The sequence below is a fragment of the Lottia gigantea genome, assembly GCF_000327385.1.
Source record: "Lottia gigantea unplaced genomic scaffold LOTGIsca_31, whole genome shotgun sequence".
In the NCBI taxonomy this organism is placed as follows: domain Eukaryota; kingdom Metazoa; phylum Mollusca; class Gastropoda; family Lottiidae; genus Lottia; species Lottia gigantea.
Window position 1 is genome coordinate 2,417,398 of NW_008709027.1, and position 20,912 is coordinate 2,438,309.

The 20,912-nt window shown below is 30.4% G+C and overlaps 2 protein-coding genes across 2 annotated transcripts; both read left to right on the top strand.

The window, feature by feature from the left end:
- Window positions 1–463: 463 nt before the first annotated feature.
- On the top strand, window positions 464–6,946 carry LOTGIDRAFT_119346 (hypothetical protein; the record flags this gene model as incomplete). Its single annotated transcript, XM_009057831.1, has 12 exons — window positions 464–563; window positions 837–941; window positions 1,413–1,539; window positions 1,843–1,942; window positions 2,239–2,359; window positions 2,542–2,651; window positions 2,949–3,066; window positions 4,429–4,557; window positions 5,004–5,131; window positions 5,445–5,638; window positions 6,046–6,170; window positions 6,675–6,946. Coding segments are annotated over 12 exons (1,629 nt in total), but the record flags the coding sequence as incomplete, so codon positions are not given.
- A 5,392-nt stretch (window positions 6,947–12,338) lies between these two features.
- LOTGIDRAFT_119662 (hypothetical protein) lies at window positions 12,339–15,873 on the top strand (the record flags this gene model as incomplete). Its single annotated transcript, XM_009057832.1, has 5 exons — window positions 12,339–12,555; window positions 14,092–14,247; window positions 14,661–14,822; window positions 15,035–15,328; window positions 15,662–15,873. The coding sequence occupies 5 exons, from the start codon at window positions 12,339–12,341 to the stop codon at window positions 15,871–15,873; spliced, it is 1,041 nt and encodes a 346-aa protein (XP_009056080.1).
- Between the last annotated feature and the right edge of the window lie 5,039 nt (window positions 15,874–20,912).

Sequence of the window (20,912 nt, forward strand, 5' to 3'; positions counted from 1 at the left end):
AGAACCCTGTCAACCTTGTCCATATCATTTCTACACTAGTAATATTAGTTCTATAGTATGTACCGAATGTCCTAATACTACTGTTACCACATCTACTGGTAGTACTAGTCTAAAAGATTGTATTGGTGAGTCCAAAATTGCTATTTATATTCTTTTCAAGTTTATAGGTCACAGTCACTAAGTTTAGACACTTGGTTAGAAATTTTCTTCAGCTAGAATATATCTCTATACTTTTTTTGTTAACAACATCTATCAAAATCCAGATGGACATCATTTGAAAAAATTTGGATCTTTCATCATATAATTTCAAAAAAATCTTTCAAAGTCCTGGATGTGTCAACGTCCATCATGTTCATATGATATCTTTACTACAGTTTTTATGTTTATCTATATGAATCTTTGTCATTGAATTTCTGCCTGTATGTTACATGTTACTGACTATAGTTTTTCTTTATGATATTTCACAGAGTTAGATCAATGTGAAAACAATGTGTGTAAAAATGGTGCTACTTGTATTAATAAATTTAGATATTACACTTGTTCCTGTGCTAAAGGATTTACTGGTGAGTTTTCACCTTAAAATGCTATTCTTTAAGGAGTGAAGAAATTGACACTATAAAAGATATATTGCAACAGCATTAGAGTATCATTGAGGTTTGGGTCCTGCTTCACACATAATCTTAAGATCACTTTTGTTATTTCTCAATGTAAGATTCCAGGAAACAGGACCTGGGCGAAGAGGAAATGAAAATACAGTATACCGATAAAAAGAAAGTAGTGCTAACAAACCCAGTATTTGATGTAATTACATGGGTTTTTTATTATTTAATTTGTAGGTGATACATGTAATAGTAATATTGATGACTGTTTTAGTCAGCCATGTTTAAACAATGCAACGTGTCAAGATGGAATAAATTCATTTCAATGTACATGTCAATCTGGTATGTATCTTATTTTCTCTTAGGTTAATTCAACTTATGATATAAATTCTTGTGTAGATGAGCAAGTCAATCTGACTTGAATGAGAATTTGGATTCATTTTTAGAACATTGGATTGTGTTGTCTGCCTACTCTTTGTCCTTGTTTTAATAATGGGCAATTCAACTTATGATCTGAAGAGAACTTTGTCAGATCAAAGATGCCAAGTAAAACCTGCAGAAAAGATTCAAAACAAAACATCTAGATATGTATTTTAATCAATTTGCTGGAACCAAAAAGCTTTGAGACTTTGAGCTTGTAAGGCATTACATATTTCTTAGAATAATCTTGAATGTGGCGTTCCATAAACAGAACTTATTCACAGTGGAAAACAACATTAAATTACTTTATTTTATCTATCCTAATTTCTTATTCCTTGTGAAGTAAGTGAATTGAAGAATGCAATGGTTCTATATTTGATGATATAATTCCAGGTTATACTGGTAAGAACTGTGAGACAGAAATAGATCTATGTACTCATGATTATTGTGAACATGGTGTCTGTGTACAGAAACATGGTGTTTTATCTTGTCAATGTTTTAATGGTTACCAAGGAGATAGGTACATAATAACATATTTAAAATGATCTAGAATGTTAGAATTTAGAAAGGGTGAATATATCTGTTTCTTGTGCTGATCAAGCTCAATTTCAGCTATCCATAGCATTTTGTAGAATTAGTTCACTCTGTTTTCAAGTCAAGGGTGTTATTGTAATTCTTAACTCAATATTTCTTTAAACTCCCAACATTTGACATTTTTATATGTTACTTGCTTTTAAACAGATTCTATCTGTAGTTTTTTTCCAGGCATATGCCTTCCTAATTCATCAAAGTGAGAAAAAATTATGTTATTTTTTATTATTAGGTGTACAAGTGAAATCAATGAATGTGTTGAAAACAATGTACTATGTTTACATGGTGGAATTTGTAAAGATCTATTAGATGATTATATATGTGACTGTTCAGTAGGTTTAAGAGTTTTTACAGGATTTATGATGGCTTTAATGTCTATAAATTTGGTATATAATTGACTAATTAAGAGTTACTTTGTTACATATTTCTGCATCCATGTAATTTTCATTAGCACATCTACCAAGTGAGGTGTTTCACAACATGTGACATTGCCTGTCTTCATTATCTCAATAATGTTCAGATTAAACACAATAATGTTACAAACAAATTCAAATTTAAACTAGACTTGCAAGTAAAACTCTAGATGATATGGTTATCTTTAATAATATAATCATTTAAATTATTATAGGATACAGGATTTACAGGAACACATTGTGAAAAAAATATTGATGATTGCTGTGATTGTAGTTGTTTAAATGGAGGAACGTGTAATGATTTCATAAATGGCTTTGATTGTACTTGTGCTGAAGGTAAGAATTACCATATTGCTTCATATTTTACTGTAATAAAAACAGTTAGTTTGTATTTTTTCTTTATGGAATGTACACAAACAAACACAAACAATAGAGATAAATATTTTGTTGTGTATCAGCGGTTTTGACAGCTTAGATATTGTTACATTCAGTCTATGTATGATATTGTATTTTTATAGGGTTTACTGGTACAAGGTGTGAAACTATGGTATCATATTGTTATTCAAGTCCTTGTGAACATAATAGTATATGTACTGATAAACCTAATGGTTTTACTTGTACATGTAAGGTAAGTTTATAGTACTTTACTTTGTCTTTAGAATGTACATTCAAAAATCTTGATGCTTGTCAAATGTAGCAATGTGTTCTTCCTTTTGATATGTTTGAGGGAATGTTTAGGCAAATTACCTCAAATAATTCGCAGCTTGCTCCTGTGTTTATAACAGGAAATATTTATTTGGAATTAAAGTGTTTAAAAGTGCCCAACTGCTGTGATTATAACAGTATTAAAACAGTACCATTATAAATAATTTCAAAACAAGATATTTAGAAAATAATAGTTAACTACTGTCATTTTTGTTTATAGCCTGGTTATGAAGGTATATTATGTCAAAATGAAATAGATGAATGTGAAAACCAGCCATGTTTAAATCAAGCAACATGTTCAGATAATATTAATTATTATAACTGTTCATGTCCATCAGGTAAATTATATTTTTTACTGAAAACAATTGTTATATTCAATTTTGATCACTTGAACAATTTAAGTTATATATTACATTTTAAAAACATCTGGGTTCAGTTTAAGCATTATGATGAAAGGAGAAAATTGTACTTGTTATCCATAAAATTGTACCTTTGTCAAAACGTCGCAAGTTATTTATTAAAGTAATTGTTATCCTTAAAATTGTGTCCAGTTATTTATTGTCCAATTACTAAATGCCACTTTAGGAAGTGATTTATTGTAGGTTTTACTGGTAAGAACTGTGGTATCACAGCTATTTGATTTATTCTAGGTTTTTCTGATAACTGTGATATCACAGCTATTTAATTTATTCTAGCTTTTACTGGTTATAACAGTGATATCACAGCTATTTGATTTATTCTAGATTTTACTGATAATAACAGTGATATCACATCTATTTGATTTATTCTAGGTTTTACTGATAATAACAGTGATATCACAGCTATTTGATTTATTCTAAGTTTTACTGATAATAACAGTGATATCAGAGCTATTTGATTTATTCTAGCTTTTACTGGTTATAACAGTGATATCACAGCTATTTGATTTATTCTAGGTTTTTCTGATAACTGTGATATCACAGCTATTTGATTTATTCTAGCTTTTACTGATAATAACAGTGATATCACAGCTATTTGATTTATTCTAGGTTTTACTGATAATAACAGTGATATCACAGCTATATGATTTATTGTAGGTTTTACTGGTAATAACAGTGATATCACAGCTATTTGATTTATTGTAGGTTTTACTGGTAAGAACTGTGATATCACAGCTATTTGATTTATTGTAGATTTTACTGGTAATAACAGTGATATCACAGTTATTTGATTTATTGTAGGTTTTACTGGCAATAACAGTGATATCACAGCTATTTGATTTATTCTAGATTTTACTGATAATAACAGTGATATCACAGCTATTTGATTTATTGTAGATTTTACTGATAATAACAGTGATATCACAGTTATTTGATTTATTGTAGGTTTTACTGGTAAGAACTGTGATATCACAGCTATTTGATTTATTGTAGATTTTACTGGTAATAACAGTGATATCACAGCTATTTGATTTATTGTAGATTTTACTGATAATAACAGTGATATCACAGTTATTTGATTTATTGTAGGTTTTACTGGCAATAACAGTGATATCACAGCTGTTTGATTTATTGTAGGTTTTACTGGTAAGAACTGTGATATCACAGCTATTTGATTTATTGTAGATTTTACTGGTAATAACAGTGATATCACAGTTATTTGATTTATTGTAGATTTTACTGGTAATAACAGTGATATCACAGTTATTTGATTTATTGTAGGTTTTACTGGTAAGAACTGTGATGTCAATATTGATGACTGTTTACAATCTAGATGTAATATTGCTGGTACAGATTATTGTGTTGATGGTATAAACAACTATCAATGTGTTTGTTTACCATATTGGACAGGTAAAGATTTACATTTAAAAAACCCTGCCTTGGCTTTGGCTATTATCTTGTCTTTTGGCATAAATACTGCCAGAATACAAGAGTAATTAAGAGCAGGAAAAGTAACTCAGAATAACAAGATATAGTTATTCATACTTGCATGCTCATGTTCTTACAATCAATACAGTAACAGGAGTGATCATAATTGTTCATTTGTTTGATGAAATTTAAAAACATAAAATTGATTCTTTGACTGGATCCAATGAGATGCTTTACTTATTGACCAATACCCTACCTAAGATTTGATAATTACAGTTATATGTATGTCAACTTGTTATGTTTGTTTTTTTTTAGTGATAGGTTTTTAACATTCAAGCGCAGTTTAAAGTGTTTTTGATGTCTGATATGATCAGGGTAGTATTGAAATAAAAATCCACTATGATAATTGATATAACTTGTGTTTGTAGGTGATCTATGTGAGAATAAGATAGACCAGTGTGTAACAGAACCATGTTATAATAATGCTACCTGTACATCAATAGATAATGCTTATAGATGTACCTGTCTACCAGATTACACTGGCTCTACATGTTCAGTTAGTTTCTTTTTTATTGTTTCCTTTGTGTAATATAACTTGATATAAATAAAGTAAACACTGAGATTCAATCTTTGGGTGCTAGAGTTAATTGAGAAATATCATCAATGTTCATGTCAAGTGAGGGTTCCAATCATTATATTATATGCCAAGGGAATATAGTGACACATTTAACCAATTCAATATCTTTAAGTTTGGATCAACCATGTTCCTCAATTTCAACTCTCCAAATAACAAGGGTCAGACTCCAGGTAAAAACAAAATTTGTCTATGTGATCAATTCACATTTATGCAAAAATAACTTTCTTTATAGGTACAAATAGATGATTGTTTAGATAAACCTTGTTTACATAATGGAATCTGTTTTGATGATATTAATAACTATACATGTAATTGTGCTGATGGTTTCAAAGGTAGAAATTGTGAAATTAACATCAATGAATGTGATCCCAACCCTTGTAAGAATGATGCTAAATGTTCAGACTTGATCAATGGATTCACTTGCAGGTAAGATAACTAATAATTTCACTGTGAAACAATGATTCATATATGTTTGTCAAGATGTGGTTCTTCTTTGTTCAAATGCTTCAATCCACAAAATATGCAAAATTCATAAGCATAGGTGTATTTTTCTTGCAAGTGTTGTTTAATTTGTTTTATCAGTTAAGCAATTTATTTTGTCTTATTATTTCTACATGTATATACTGTGTAATTAGTAATATTTCTTGTAGATCATTTTTCATCCATTTTGTGGATCATCCAATCTTGAATCAATGTCCCTACAGTTTAAAACACTGTAGTTCGGTGAGTGATGTCAGGATATCTCAAATCAATGAAATTGAGTGCAAACATAAGAAATAAATTTACAGTATCTTGTATGTTTCTTTTATTAGACTATCTTTTTTTACCATCAGATGTGAAGCTGGATGGAATGGTACACTATGTGATATTAATATTGATGACTGTACAAGTCAACCCTGTTTTAATAATGCTACTTGTGATGATCTTATCAATGATTTCTCATGTAATTGTACAGAAGGTAAGTGCAAGAAAAGCATGTGGAAAGGTGCTTACAAAATCAAGAACTCAAAATAGTGTTAGGTTCTAAAATTTTAAATTGAGCATTAGGACATGCTTTGATGTTGATAAAAAATTTAGAAAAAGAATTCCAGATAAGCCACCATAAAAAAAAAGTGTGATTCAAGTTCAAACTACATATGTAAAATCACATAAAAATTTAACGCACCATCTGATCTTTGTTTGGATATCCTAAAGGTGTTGTGAAGAGGTTTTCAGAAAGGACACTGATACATCAATTTGCACCATTTCAATTTTAATCAGACTAATTGTTTGATGACATAACTAATCGCTATGGGCCTTATGATAAAGCATAGTTTGCGATTATTGACACTTTGAATGGAATTGCAGGAACCACAGACATCTGATTGAAAATTAGTATGGTACAAATTGTTGCTATCAGTGTCCCCAATACATTTTAAACATTGCTTGTCCATATGATATTTGACATTGATATTTGTTACAGGATATGATGGTAAAACCTGTGATAATAATATAGATGATTGTTATCTACAACCATGTAAGAATGGTGGCAGTTGTACTGATTTAATAGGAAACTATAGTTGTCAATGTCTAGAGGAATATGAAGGTCATCAATGTGAATTCAATATAGATGATTGTATATACAATAATACATGTTTAAATAATGCTACATGTAAAGATGGGTGGAGAGATATAACTTGTCAATGTACACCATATTATACTGGTGATGACTGTGGAAAAGGTACTGATACATAGCAGAACTGCCAATCAAAAAATGTTGTTATACATATGATACTGAAATCAAATGTATTGGAAATTAATACTACTTTTTATACCCCCACATGGAAATGTGGACATATATTGCTGTCGCCCCTGTCCGTCCGTCGATCGGTCCGTCCGTTCACATTTCTTCACAATCTTGATGAAACTTGGTGTGCATGTATATATTGATGAGATCTCGGACAAGTTCGAAATTGGTAATAATCTGAAGAACGGTTTCAGAGTTATTACCCTTGATTTAGTAAAAACGTGTCAAATTTGCCTTGTAGGCATGATAGAGACTACAGTTTTTATCCAATCTTCATGAAACTGGGTATGCATGTATGTATTGATGAGATCCCAATCAAGTTCGAAATTGGTAATAATAATATTTGAAAATTCATTATTAAGCCACTAAAAATTTTGTCATCATTTCTGACAGCTGGTAGTGGGTGTATGTTACCTTGCCTGGCAAGCTATCTTTTTTATTACTGTAATGAGGTGATTACATGATCCATGAATTTGCATTTAATGTACATGCTTGCTTTTATCTCAGCATAGCAAATGGAAACGGAAAAGGAGTTAAACATCTTCTTTGAACTAACTTTCAATTAGTAATTGTTTTCTGCTTGTTTTTTTTCAGAGAAAACTGATGATTACGATTTACTATTCCATGGAGTTAATGGTTCTATTTGTCAGCCTAACGATATAGATATAATACATAGTAATATCACTCTATGTTTCTGGGTTAGATTTGCTGATTTGAAGGGAAATGGTACTTATTTTAACTTAATATACGTCACAGGGTTAGTTAACTTCTTTTGAACTTTTTACTATGGAAACTGACCTAGTATGTGTTTTCAATGACACAAGATTAATCACATTTCAGAGGATAAGTGATATTATTTGTACTCATACAGTGCATGCGTTGATATGCATAAATTCTTTAATGTATTTCAACTCTTAAATAAATATAATTAAAAGTTCTAATTGATATTAAAACCTATAACAATGTTTGTGTCATTACCTTTACTGAACAATATTTGTAAGTTTTATGTAATGCCCAAAAAAATATCTTCACACCTCCAAAATTTTTGAAATGACTAACCTTTGACAGTCATCATTTTGAATGATAATATTATTGTTTCAGAGCTAAACCAATTCTGGTGCTATCATCATCTGATTATACTGTATCTCTAGACAGTCAGTCTCAACAAGGAGAACTCCATGTTAATGATGGATTTTGGCATCATATCTGTTTCTTATATACATCTTATAGTTGGTCTCTATATCTAGATGGTGATATAGCTGATACTTCTACTTTTCAAGACATATCTATTCCTGAAAGGTATGAACATCTATATATCTTTTATTTGTCTATTGCCTTTTTTCCATTTTTCCAACAGAGCAAGATTTTTAAAGTTGTGTGGGAAAGTCAGAAATGAAGAAGATTCGACAGACTAGTCAGTAGACCAAGATTACTGTTTCCACAACCGATTCCTCCTTCTGTGAATCACAGTAGTGTATAAATGTTCATGATTTTGACTTGTATGATGATGTATGTTAATTCCTACTGTAGATAATGCAACTTTATGTCATGTTAACAGCCAAAATATATTATAATCCTTGTGCTGCATTTTGTTTAATTTCACGATTGGCTGATTTAAATGAAGTGATTAAAATCCTTGATTCAAATCTTGATTTATATCAAAAAATAATATATTAAACAAATCAAGGCTTGAAATAAGTGTCCGGTACAATTTCGGCAAAGGTCTGGAACAATCTCATTTGAGCCAAACATTTTTGTCCGGTACCAAATCTATGAAAAAATATTGTTTTTCTTGTTGGAAAGATCGTGAATTATCGTGATTCTGACCGTTAATATTTCCAATAGACGTCAAAGTTGCGTGTTCTTGAAAAATGTTGTTTTTCGCATAACAGATTGACATTTCTTGCCTCGGAAAACAAAAAAGTTCGAAACGACAATAACATAGTCTAGATCATCCAGATTACTAGCACCTAGAGAAGACATGCAAGGTCTGGATGATCAGGTCAAAATACGATTGAACGGTGTTGTCCGAATCTTTTAGTAATTTTAATTCTATAATTACTTTATATAAACATGAGATGATCTTTCATATGATACTAAATAGTATAATCACGATACGATACGATTTTATTTAATTACGGCTTAATCGTTCCCAGAGAGTCACAGGGAATATAAATAATCCCTATGGCCAATTTGAATGACATAAACTATTCTTAGCTAGTTGTTAACCTGTATTGCACTAGCAGGTGAGAAAACGGCGAATTTCAGTGCTAAATTGATAGGTATTAAATACAATTTTTCAATTGAAAATACCGTATTTTTTATGTCCAGTACAAAATTTCAAATGTCCTGCCCATTTTCTGGAGTTATTTCAAGCCTTGATACAAACCGATGACTGTATAATGAACAGAAAGTTAGTATAAGGTATTGAGACTGGTTTATCATTGAATAGTTAAATGTATAGATTCCTATAAATTTCAGATAACAGATTTAAAAATATCATTGATTTAAATCAAGTAATTCTTAAAAGGATAAAACAAATTATTGCACCATTAAATGTAACCAAACTTAATACCATACTAAGATTATCAATAAACACAATTCCTAGTCTTGCATATTTTGGATATTTCAATTTTTTTTCAGTCAACGCATTATTCTTGGTCAATCTCATGATGCTGGCACCAACCATTCATTCCATGGTGAAATAAGTCAGTTAAATGTATATAACTATACAGTCAATGAGAGTGTGATATATGAACTAGCTAGTAACTGTACTAACAGACTAACTGGTGATATATTAGAATGGCGAGTAGTTAATACCTATATTAAACATGATGTAGATATTATACAGCCTACTATTTGTGGTAGTTCTATATGTCCACCTGGTTATAGAGGTACTAAATGTGACATTAAAATAGGTAAGTCTTTAAAACCAAAGATGTTTTTATCAAGTTATTCTATCAAACTGACATCAACGAATCCAGACAACCAAGAAATCAACTTTGTTTATATATTTGGTCATAATTTGATAAAGCAATATATCTGATTTAGGTGTTTAAGTTGTCTGCGCATTGACAAGTTCAGAAAGAACTCAAAAAACTTGTTGATTAAACAACTTCTTGGCTCTTAGAAATAAAAGACAGTGTCCTTTAGAAGAAAAAGATTAAATTTTTCATTTTTTGTCTTTGGTTTTATTCAAGATAAAATTCCACCATTAGTACACAACTGTCCAGAAGAAATAATCAAGGTAACTAACGGTAGTGCTAGAATAGCTGTAATATGGGATGATCCTGATTTTACTGATGATATAGGTGTAACAATTATACAACAAACACATAGATCAGGTTAGTAGTAGTATATCTTGAATACTGAGAATACTGTCAATTAGCATAGCCCACAACTGAATTGTAATGTTATTTATTTCAATGCTATTGAACCTGTTAAGAATAAAAGAGTGAAGCAGTAGGTAACAATCCATGGTCAATACATAATATGTGGTTTTCCTACAGAACAGTCAAAAAATTCAATAAAGTCTTTCTGACAAAGAGATACCATGTTTTTTTAACATTTTTCAGGTCAAGTATTTCCATTAGGAGAATATCTTGTTAGTTATATAGCTTATGATGCTGAGAATAATTCTGCTGAATGTAATTTTGGTATTTTTGTGAAACGTAAGTTTTGTTACATCAGGTCATTTTGGGGGAGAGGTTACTTTCTCATTTTTTGGCAGCAGTTAATTTATCGGAAATTTCAAGACTTGTATAAGATCAAGATGGAATTTTTTTTTAATGTTTGTAACTGTTAGATGTATGTTTGAGAATTTTCCATGACTCAGGAACAGATTTAGCTCTTACCAAGATGCAACACATTCTATATAAACTTAGCATGATGATTGTCATACAATTATGGTTTTCTCAAGCATTTTCTCTGTGGAATTTGAAAATGTAAAGATAGTTCCATATTTCTTTCCAGCATTTGATTGTGTAAATCCACCAGCTCCTCAGAATGGTCTGGTGGCTCGTAAAGACTGGGAACATGGTAGATACTGTATTATATCATGTATTGATCCTGTACAATATGATTTTGTGGAGTTTCCACCACCATTTTATAGATGTGGCAAAGAAGGATTTTGGGATCCTCCCAGAGGAAATCCTTTCCGTTTTCCACCTTGTGCTGGTAAGAACTTATATGGTTATTTTTATGTACATTACACATTAATTGTCCCTTTATGGTGTAAATGCCACAAGATTGTTTGGTTATACAGAAAGAAGGCTATCACATTATTTGTAGATAGAAGTAGTCTAGGACAGGCCCAATATTTTTGTATATGATGAGGCTTTTGACCCTTTTGATATTGAAATAGATGGTGAGTTTAGGAATTCGGTTCATCCTTCTTCTTATTAGCAATTTAATTTATGAAAATTTGTACTAAATAAAATAATCAAAATGGTCTAGCAGATCAGTCTGTTATTTCACATGTGATATGTTGAATATTTATCAGGAGCCACAATGACCATACATATTTTGTACATAATAACTAAAGCATACAAAATTTGCATAAAAAGTTCAATTTTTTTCAGCTTTGTTTCCACCAGAATCTAATGTGGAAGGAGGATTAGAGTTTACAGGATTAGAATGTACGGAAGAAAGAAAAAAAGAATTAAGAGTACAATTTATACAGATATTGAGTGAGTTAGATGAGAGATTAGGATTATGTTCACCAGGACCATGTAGGTATGATGGTATAGTGGTAGAATGTGGTGCTGATGGTGGCAGTAGAGTCAAACGTTCTGTTCATGATTTTAAAGTCAAATTTAATTTCAATATCTCTTCCAATAGGTTGGTATTCATTTAAGACGTATATAGATTATATTTTTCTTGACTTTTGTTTAGTTGTTTTGACTATATAGTAAAGATGATTTAGGCACCTCAAAGGTATTATTAACATATCAACAAGAAGAGACTTTTCTGAATGGGAACAGTCTTAGTTTTTGTTCTGTGGTAAATTATTTGCAATGTTTCATTTTCTTTCAGTTCTGCACTACAAGATGGTAATAAAGAATTTATTGCAGAAGAAATAGAAATCTTAGTTAAAAATGGTGATTTTGATACCACTGATTTTAAAGCAGATGCGAATACTTTATCTGTTGTTGTAAAATTAGAATGTGAGATAGGTCAAAGTTCGAGATTAGTACAAGGAACCCATTGGAAATGTGGTAGGTATATCATAGATTTTCTTTGTCAAAGTGTATGTTGTTATTTAGTTGCAGATTTTTGTAAATCAGAATAAGACTTTTAATGAAATTTATTTGACATAATTTGTTTCTAATCCTATGAAATATGTTCTTTTGTGAACTTAAGGATAATGACTTTAAGATTGTTGTTTATTGTTTTGTTATAGTTAACTGTCCTGAAGGGTATTATTTAGACAATAATGAATGTTTACCCTGTGATATTGGTCAATATACTGATGAAGAAAAACAAACAACTTGTAAACAATGTCCTGTTGATATGACAACTGGTTCTCTAGCCTCCACCAATATTAGCCAGTGTTATTGTAAGTCTATGATATATTTGATGTACTGCTATACAGTAGGAATTGAGATAAGTTTCATAATGACGCATCTTCTTCATAAACATTTCACTGTTAGGATTTGTGTATTCCTATTAGGAACTAGTTATTTACACATGAATTTTCCCCATAATGTATTTAGAATAGTGTTTTTTTGATAAAACTAAATGTCATTTATAAACAAATAGAGGCAAATCAACTGCCCTGGTTTAAACTATATATTTCGGGTGTGTTTCAGGGTATGCTTAATCTTCTAGACATCGTTTTGTTTGGATCGTTTAAATATACTATAATATGTCAATATGTCAATGTAGTTGCTAAAAATGATTTTAGAGAAAAATTAACAGAATTGAAGTTAGTTTTGAACAATTTGTACAGTTTTAACAACTAGAATACAAAATAAATTTCTCCAAAACGAATTAAGAAAAGTGTTTGAAATTTAATTGTTGAGCATACAGGCGTAATTTTTATACGCTCACATGAAATGGGGGGCGTATATTGTAGTCACCCATGTCCGTCCGTCCGTCCGTCTGTCCACAATTGCTCATAAACACTCTACATGGCACAATTCTTGACGGATTTTAACGAAACTTAGTATGTGTGTTCGCAATCACCCAAGGATAGACCCTATTGAAAATCAGCGAAATCGAAAAATATTAAGTATGAATTATTGCCCTTGTTCTTGAAAACGCGTTCAATTTTTAGCTCGTAAACACTCCAGAAGGCACAATTCTTGACAGACTCTACAAGTCACAATATTTTTGTTCATAATCACAATTTACAATAGATGTCATTATTTTCCTGGGAAACTATTTTGGTTAACAAATAAGAAAATTTAATTTAATCATTTAACATGTCCCTAACCAGCCACCATACATGTACAGCATCATAAGATACTATAAATAGACCAAGTGGAAAATCCAAGACAGATATCCAATCATAGCTTAGTCATGTGACATCCCAAGATGCAGCAGTTTATCTGATTTCATTTTATAAATGTCATTCAAGAGAAAAGGTTTGCTTAATCATTTCATTTTCACCAATTGTGCTGATACAAAAATGAAATTAAACATGGGTCATAGGGGAAAGATTTTGTTTCTTGGAAGATTAAATTGAGTTGCTGGATAAGTAGGCTACTATAGGAAAAATATTTAGTATGAATTATTGCCCTTGTTCTTGCAAACTTGATGAAATTGATCACAATCAAAACTAAACCTTTTGAAATATAAAATACAAGTTATTGCCGTTATTCTTACAAATGTGTTTGATTTTTAACTTGTGATGGCACAGTTTGTGATGGATTTGGGTATAAGTTGAATATTTCCGGGTGTCTATGTTTGCTATTTTCTAACAAATATTCAATTTCAAACAAAGCTATCAGTGGGCGTATATTACCTTGCCTGGCAAGCTATCTTTTCATATATTTACGTGCTATTTTTACTTTTCCACAAGAGTTGCATATTTTGATTTTTCTCTTTTATGATTTTCTATCGATCATACAGATTATTATTTATGTTTTAGCTCTATGTGATGTTGGTCATTATTATGAAAGTATCTCTAGTAATTGTATTAAATGTAATATTGGTGAATATCAAGATCAATCAGGACAAACTCAGTGTAAATCATGTCCTATTGGTGAAACAACTAAAGATATAGGATCTACTAGTATAACAGATTGTAGTAGTAAGTAAAGATAGTAAACCATAGTAAATTTCTGAGATCTTGTATTACTCTACAGATGTCAAAATGTTCTGTTCCTGCATTGTGACAATAGAATATTTTAACTCATATTTCAGATAGACAGCCTGATGATTTGAGCCTATGTTGATATTAAAATATGTGGTTTGTCAATCAGATTGTCAAATGGTCTATGCACTGGAGAATTTTCTTGCTCTTGACTTTTCTTGATTTGTTTGTAAGACCTGAACCCAAATTATTGAAATTTTTATCAATAAATCAAACTAGGATTTATTGTCCAATGCAGAGCAATTTTTACAAAAAAAAAAATTGGTAATAAAATCTTTCAATGTGATCCAAACATTTTCTCCTCCTTTATGAATTTCTGTTAAAAAGATAATTGTTATTTTCAGATTTATGTAAATTAGGAGAAGAACTATCTGTAACTGGAGAATGTGTGAAATGTCCTAAAGGATCTTACCGAGATGATTTAGATCAAGAGTATTGTCAAGCTTGTCCTTATGGATGGTCTACCTCAGATGTTGGTTCAACATCTATATCACAATGTACTGTAGGTGGGTACACTAGAAACTGAATTTAAATTGATATACATGAATATGGTTTGCTACAAGTGTTTTAAATTACCCCAAAATTACCATTTTCTTGCCCAAAAACATTAATTGAGAGAGCGGACTCCTATTTGTATGGAGACGTTACTGTAAATGTTTTTGTTGTGTGGATAGGATATTGAAGGGCCATCTTAATCAAATAAATGGTTTAATTCCAGCTCACTGTCAGCGTGGTGAATACCTAAACGAAGATAATACTTGTGAATTATGTGAAAAAGGAACATATCAACCTAATCGTGGACAAACTAGTTGTATAGCTTGCGGTAGAGGATTAACTACTAGTGATAAAGGTTCTACATCACATGATGATTGTAGACCAGGTCCAATAGATGAATGTAGACTAGATCTTGATGACTGTGATGACGATGCTGAATGTTTAGATGAAGAAGATGGCTTCAGCTGTGTTTGTAATTTTGGTTTCACTGGAAACCTAAATGGATCTGTTTGCATTGGTTGGTTTTTCTTTTTTTTTTTTGTCACTGTAGATAATGTTTTCATTTGATATAAACAAATTGCTGGTATGGTATATCTTGATAAAATCCAAGAGATAAACACAAGTAGTCCATATTACTTTCTATGTTCAAGTCGTGTTTGTCCCTTCTACATAGTTTCATTTATTCTACCTAAAATTTAAAGATACTATTCTTGTTTATGTTATGAATCATTCCCATAACCATCTAGCCATTCACTCTAATAACATGTAAATTATGAGCATAGCACAAGTAGACCTAAATCAACCCTGTTAAACCATCTTTAATACAGAAAACATATATCTTATGTTTTAGATAATTGTGATAATAGATGTGATATACATGGACAATGTCACTATTATAATAATGGTAATTCATTCTGTTCTTGTCAAGATGGTTACCAAGGTGACAGATGTGATCAAATAGAGGGTAAATTAACTCTTTATAAAGAATATTTTTTTGTGAAAAACTTCATTCATTTTTCATTCATTATTTATTGTTTATTCTGTAAGTCTTTTCCGAAATAAAAATTTTAAATCTTTATATTGATACATTATACTATGTTGTGATCTATTTTCAATTATTCTTAATTTTATTTACATGCTATGACCATGTTTTCTCCTTGTGACCAGTGCTTCTATTGAACCAGTATATCTAATACTAATTACTATAATAATGTTTTGTAGAGGGTGTAAGTGGAGCTATAATTGGTGGTGTAACTGGTACAGCAGTAGCTATTGCATTAATAACAGTTATAATAATTGTTCTCTTCTCTAGGTACGTCTTATTTATATACTGCCAACATTGGCTCATTTCATGAGCTGCAGATAACATTCCAACTTGCTGCCAATTAACAGAGTTATAACATTGCCCATTAGTGAAAATTATTGATTTCATTGTACTTTCATTTTCTTTTGTTTGGTCAAAGTTAGTTGATGTGTTTTATCATTTTTTTTTAGTAAAATAACAATATATATCCATATAGTCATTGTGATTCTATACTTAATTGTAGGAGAAAGACAAAATCAACAGAGTTTCAATCAAATGAAAGAATTTATCGCAATAAACAACCGTCTTTAGTAGCCTTTCAAAATGGTGCGTATGAAGTTCTTGATGCTGATAGTGTATCAGACTTCTTTATGGAGAGTTTAAATGCTAACAGATGGAGTCGAAGTGTATATTCCCGGGTGAATGAGGTATCAGAAGTAACACATATGTAAAACTGTAGATTGTTTAACATAGTTTTAGTGCATTAACAGTAAATAGGATCTAATATAAATCAGTAGTTAGTCTAATTTGTAGATAGTGTAACAAGAAAAGATATTGATATAACCATAACTGGCCATTTATAACATCTACCTATTTGACATAGTAAATACCATACTATTATATAACAACAACTAATGTTATAATAAGCCTCATTTCTATAAGTTCAATAGCAAATTTAAAATCGACTGTCAAAATTTACTTTGGTTGTGAAAACTGAAATTTTAAATGCTTGAGATGGGGCCTACTTTCTAACAAATGGTATAGATTACGTCAAATACAGTACAAATGAATTCTAATGTAGACTTATTACACTTAGCTAATATTGTATATTTAACATTTTTTGAGATATTGTCAAACTATATTATTTTGGAACATTTGAGTTACCCCACTACCAGATACTTCAATTAGAGCCAAAAGTACAGAACTGTCTAAAAGACTTTGTACTTTTAACTTGAATATACACACAAATAATTCAGCAAACTAGATATGCCTGTTCTACACCACACTAAGAGTCATTAGGATCTAGTGTTTTTCATGATAAGTTTCGGGGTGCATACCATCAAATAGGTTAATATTTACAGTCTAGCATGGAAACATAAAAAAGACTTGCATGTTATTGTTTGATTACTGTGTTTGCTTCATACTGTTTAGCCCTACCATGTATTTTATAAAGAATTATGAAACAGCCTCTATTTCATGTAAGAATATGACTTTGATGAATACATCCACTGGTGATGTGGCACTTCTTCTTAAAGATGGGTTCCCTTAATTTCATTTATGAAAATGAAAATGCTAATACTTACATGAATAGAAAGTAGAGGTGTTCTAATGACAAAAAGTGTTTATCCAGACTGTACATACGTGTACTTTTATGATTGGTTAAAACTCTTAATTATGTCAATAAGAACATGATGCTAGGATTAAGAATACACGTTACTTCATTAGAAACACCAATTAATCAAATAGTTGACACTAAAAAATAAGGAAACCTATCTTTAATATCTACCTCATATGATTGTGATACTGAATAATTGCTGATATTTTTAATGCCTTATCAGGGATTAATACCTACTAGCATGGTAACACTTAGCTTTCTTGCCACTAATTTATGCATTTCATTCATCACCTTTTGTCTTCATATATTCCAATGATATTTTCGAATTATTAATATACCTTTATTTTGATACTTTTTATATTTCTCTTGTTGATTTTGATTGTTAATAAAAAAAATTATTGCAAATTATTTGTTTGTTTTTTTTTTGTTTTTGGAATCTTTCGTTCATTGGCACTTTTATGATATGACACTCAGACTCAGCATGGCATGTGTATATATATTTTTCAACATAGGAAATTATATATAATACACACAGGCATAGGCTACAATGTAGAAATGGAGTAATGATATTTTTTTTAATATGGTAACTACAAGACTGTCTTACATTTATATAATTTTGGAATATTATAGAAAATACATCTGAATTAATATAAATTTGAAACCAATAGTCACAAATAGATCTTCAACTTTAATTTGACTGTAACTAGTTTTTGTTTAATCTTTTTCACTATTTTTATTCAGAATATGGACAATTTTAGTTGGTCAGATGAAATAGAACTAGAAACAACATTTACTACTAATATGGATGCAGATCATTTTGAACCAATAGAAGATTATTCTACATCTGATGAATCATCCATTACCAGACCACACAGTTATAGTTCATTCTTCTAACATATTATTACATCTGGTGTATTGTAAGGGTGATACCTTCTAGCTTTGTCACTTACAGTACTCAAAGACTCTATCAGTTACTCTGAGGCTCTATCAGTTATTCTGAGACTGTATCAGTTACTCTGAGGCTCTATCAGTTACTCTGGGTGGTTACAGTCTCTGCCTGTGTCAGATATGAATGTTAAGGTGAAGGTTAACATTTTTGTCAGTATTCCAGTTAATTCAGCAGTTTGTGGTTGTTAGTACATAGGATAGAAGCTATAAGACAGTATCCACTCATGTGACGACGTTCTCAAATCGGTTTTGATGGTGTTAAGACTATTATGGACCATTGTATGGCAATATAATTGTAAAATGTATATGAACATATGATAATTTTTACTGTTTGTTTTTGTCAATTTATAAACCTTTCCAAGAGCAAAGAATCAAAATCGTTAAATATATTGAGATATTTTATAATGTTTGTTAGTAAAATAGTTTGTCTCATGAAAATTAAAGTATTGTCTCGTTTAACATAAAAATGAAATGTTAATAATGATTTGATGTGCTAGAAAATATCCAAATTTTATTGTAAATGATGTTGAAATGTTATCAGTGTTGCACATATATTATTCTAGGCTGTACCCATCATACCAATATAGATATCATCTTCACATCACTAGGTGTTCAATTACAAAAAGATTACTGAAAGATAAAACTGTGCTGTAAACATCACATTACATGTTCAATTTAGCAATATGGCATATTGATCATCTTATCAAATATATAGCTACATATATATAGCTATATTTAAAATGTATTTTATCAAAACAGTATTAGGTATATTATATAGGGTAAATTAATTATTTTAATGTCACAAACCTTGTGAATATATAGTAAATACATGTATTTGATTGCATTTATTTTTTGTGTTTATTGTGTTTTTCCTAAACAATGTGCTATATGACACTTAGATACATTGTACATAACAATTTTATGCAAAACATTTGTGTGTATTCAATGGTCAATTTAAGAAGCTGAAATTGTCCAAAGCTTACATTTACAATATTGAAATCTTATTTCTAAACTGTAAAAATAAGTTATGTAAATAGATCATTCACCTATATAATGCTCAATATTAAGATATAGATAATATTACATGGTATAAACATTCCAATACCAGTGTTAAAATAAGCATATGAATCATACTATCTGTAATGATGTTCCTTAAAGGATATGTACCAGGACAATATAATCTGCTGAGAGTCAAATCCTCTTTGACCTATCAGATTGGAAAATATTAGATTAGAATTTGGAATCTGTTCTTAGAGGAATATAGATTACAATATGATGAACAGTAATAGAATTATATTAAGTATAAGTGTAATTGAGTTTTTATATCTTTTTTCTGTAAATAGAATTGTTAATATTTTGATAGTTTTATTGATTGTTATGCATTTTATTGGTGCCATACAGCGCAATCACACTGTCATGGATAGAACAGATAGTTTCTTCAGAAAGTTTCGCCATATTGGCAGGCCTATTCAATTTGCAAATTTAATTTGTGACCTGTTGGGATGTGACCATTTATTTATTTGCATTAGGCTGTGAATAATAAGTGTTAACAATAAGTAGCAGAATTGGCATTTCTGTTCCAATAAAATTTCTTCTATTACACAGATTTGATTGTAGACTTGATTGTTCGAGGGGCAAGTAATATATCCGAAGGGGCAATGGTGTGTGGTGTCAAGTTGTGGCAATAGAATTTTATGAGGGGTCATTGCTACCTTGACCCCATTAGCTACGAACTTGTTGCACATGTATTGCAGACGGACCTTGCCCAATAATGTGAATTCGATTGATGGCAGTGTGAATTTCGCTGGAGAAAACATATCTTAGTATGTTATATATTTTGTTTGATAAAACAATTGAACTATACAGTATTTGTATGATTTATAAAAATATTATAAATTTAATTGATGTATTTCATCATCAAAACGTTACTTTCACTACCTTGTAGTACCCTCTCACCTCGTACCTATATGGGCTTGCTCTGATCGTTCGTCAATCAGAACGATGTCAGCATTTAGACTTCCCCCCAATCCCAAAAGAGTCGAGTGTTTCGCATTTGAAACTACGAATGGTTCTTACGTGGAATAACACAACAAAACAATTGCATTGGAATTTGAGTTGAAAATATTTTTTCTTGTAATCTCTCCAGAAGTAATAATCTATGAACAATCTTCAGTAAAACATAATATTCTGTTTGAATTGAAATAGTTTTGTTGAAATCCATAGTCTCTACTTGTGACCTAGGCCAGTGCTTCTCTAGGTGCCATGGTCACTCGCGTCTGTCCGTTTTTTTTCTATCCGTCAGTTGAATATGTAAAGTAATCAAATGAAACCTATTGGATTGCATCATTGTGGTCACACATAGGACTAGACGTACGTCGAAACAAAGTTGACGTACGTTAAATCCTGAAGATTTCAATGTCAAGGAATGGTTATATAAAACTTCACGATGACGATACCAAGAAATTAATGTCTGGTGCAACAGAACAGTACCCTATATGATAAGACTAATAAGTT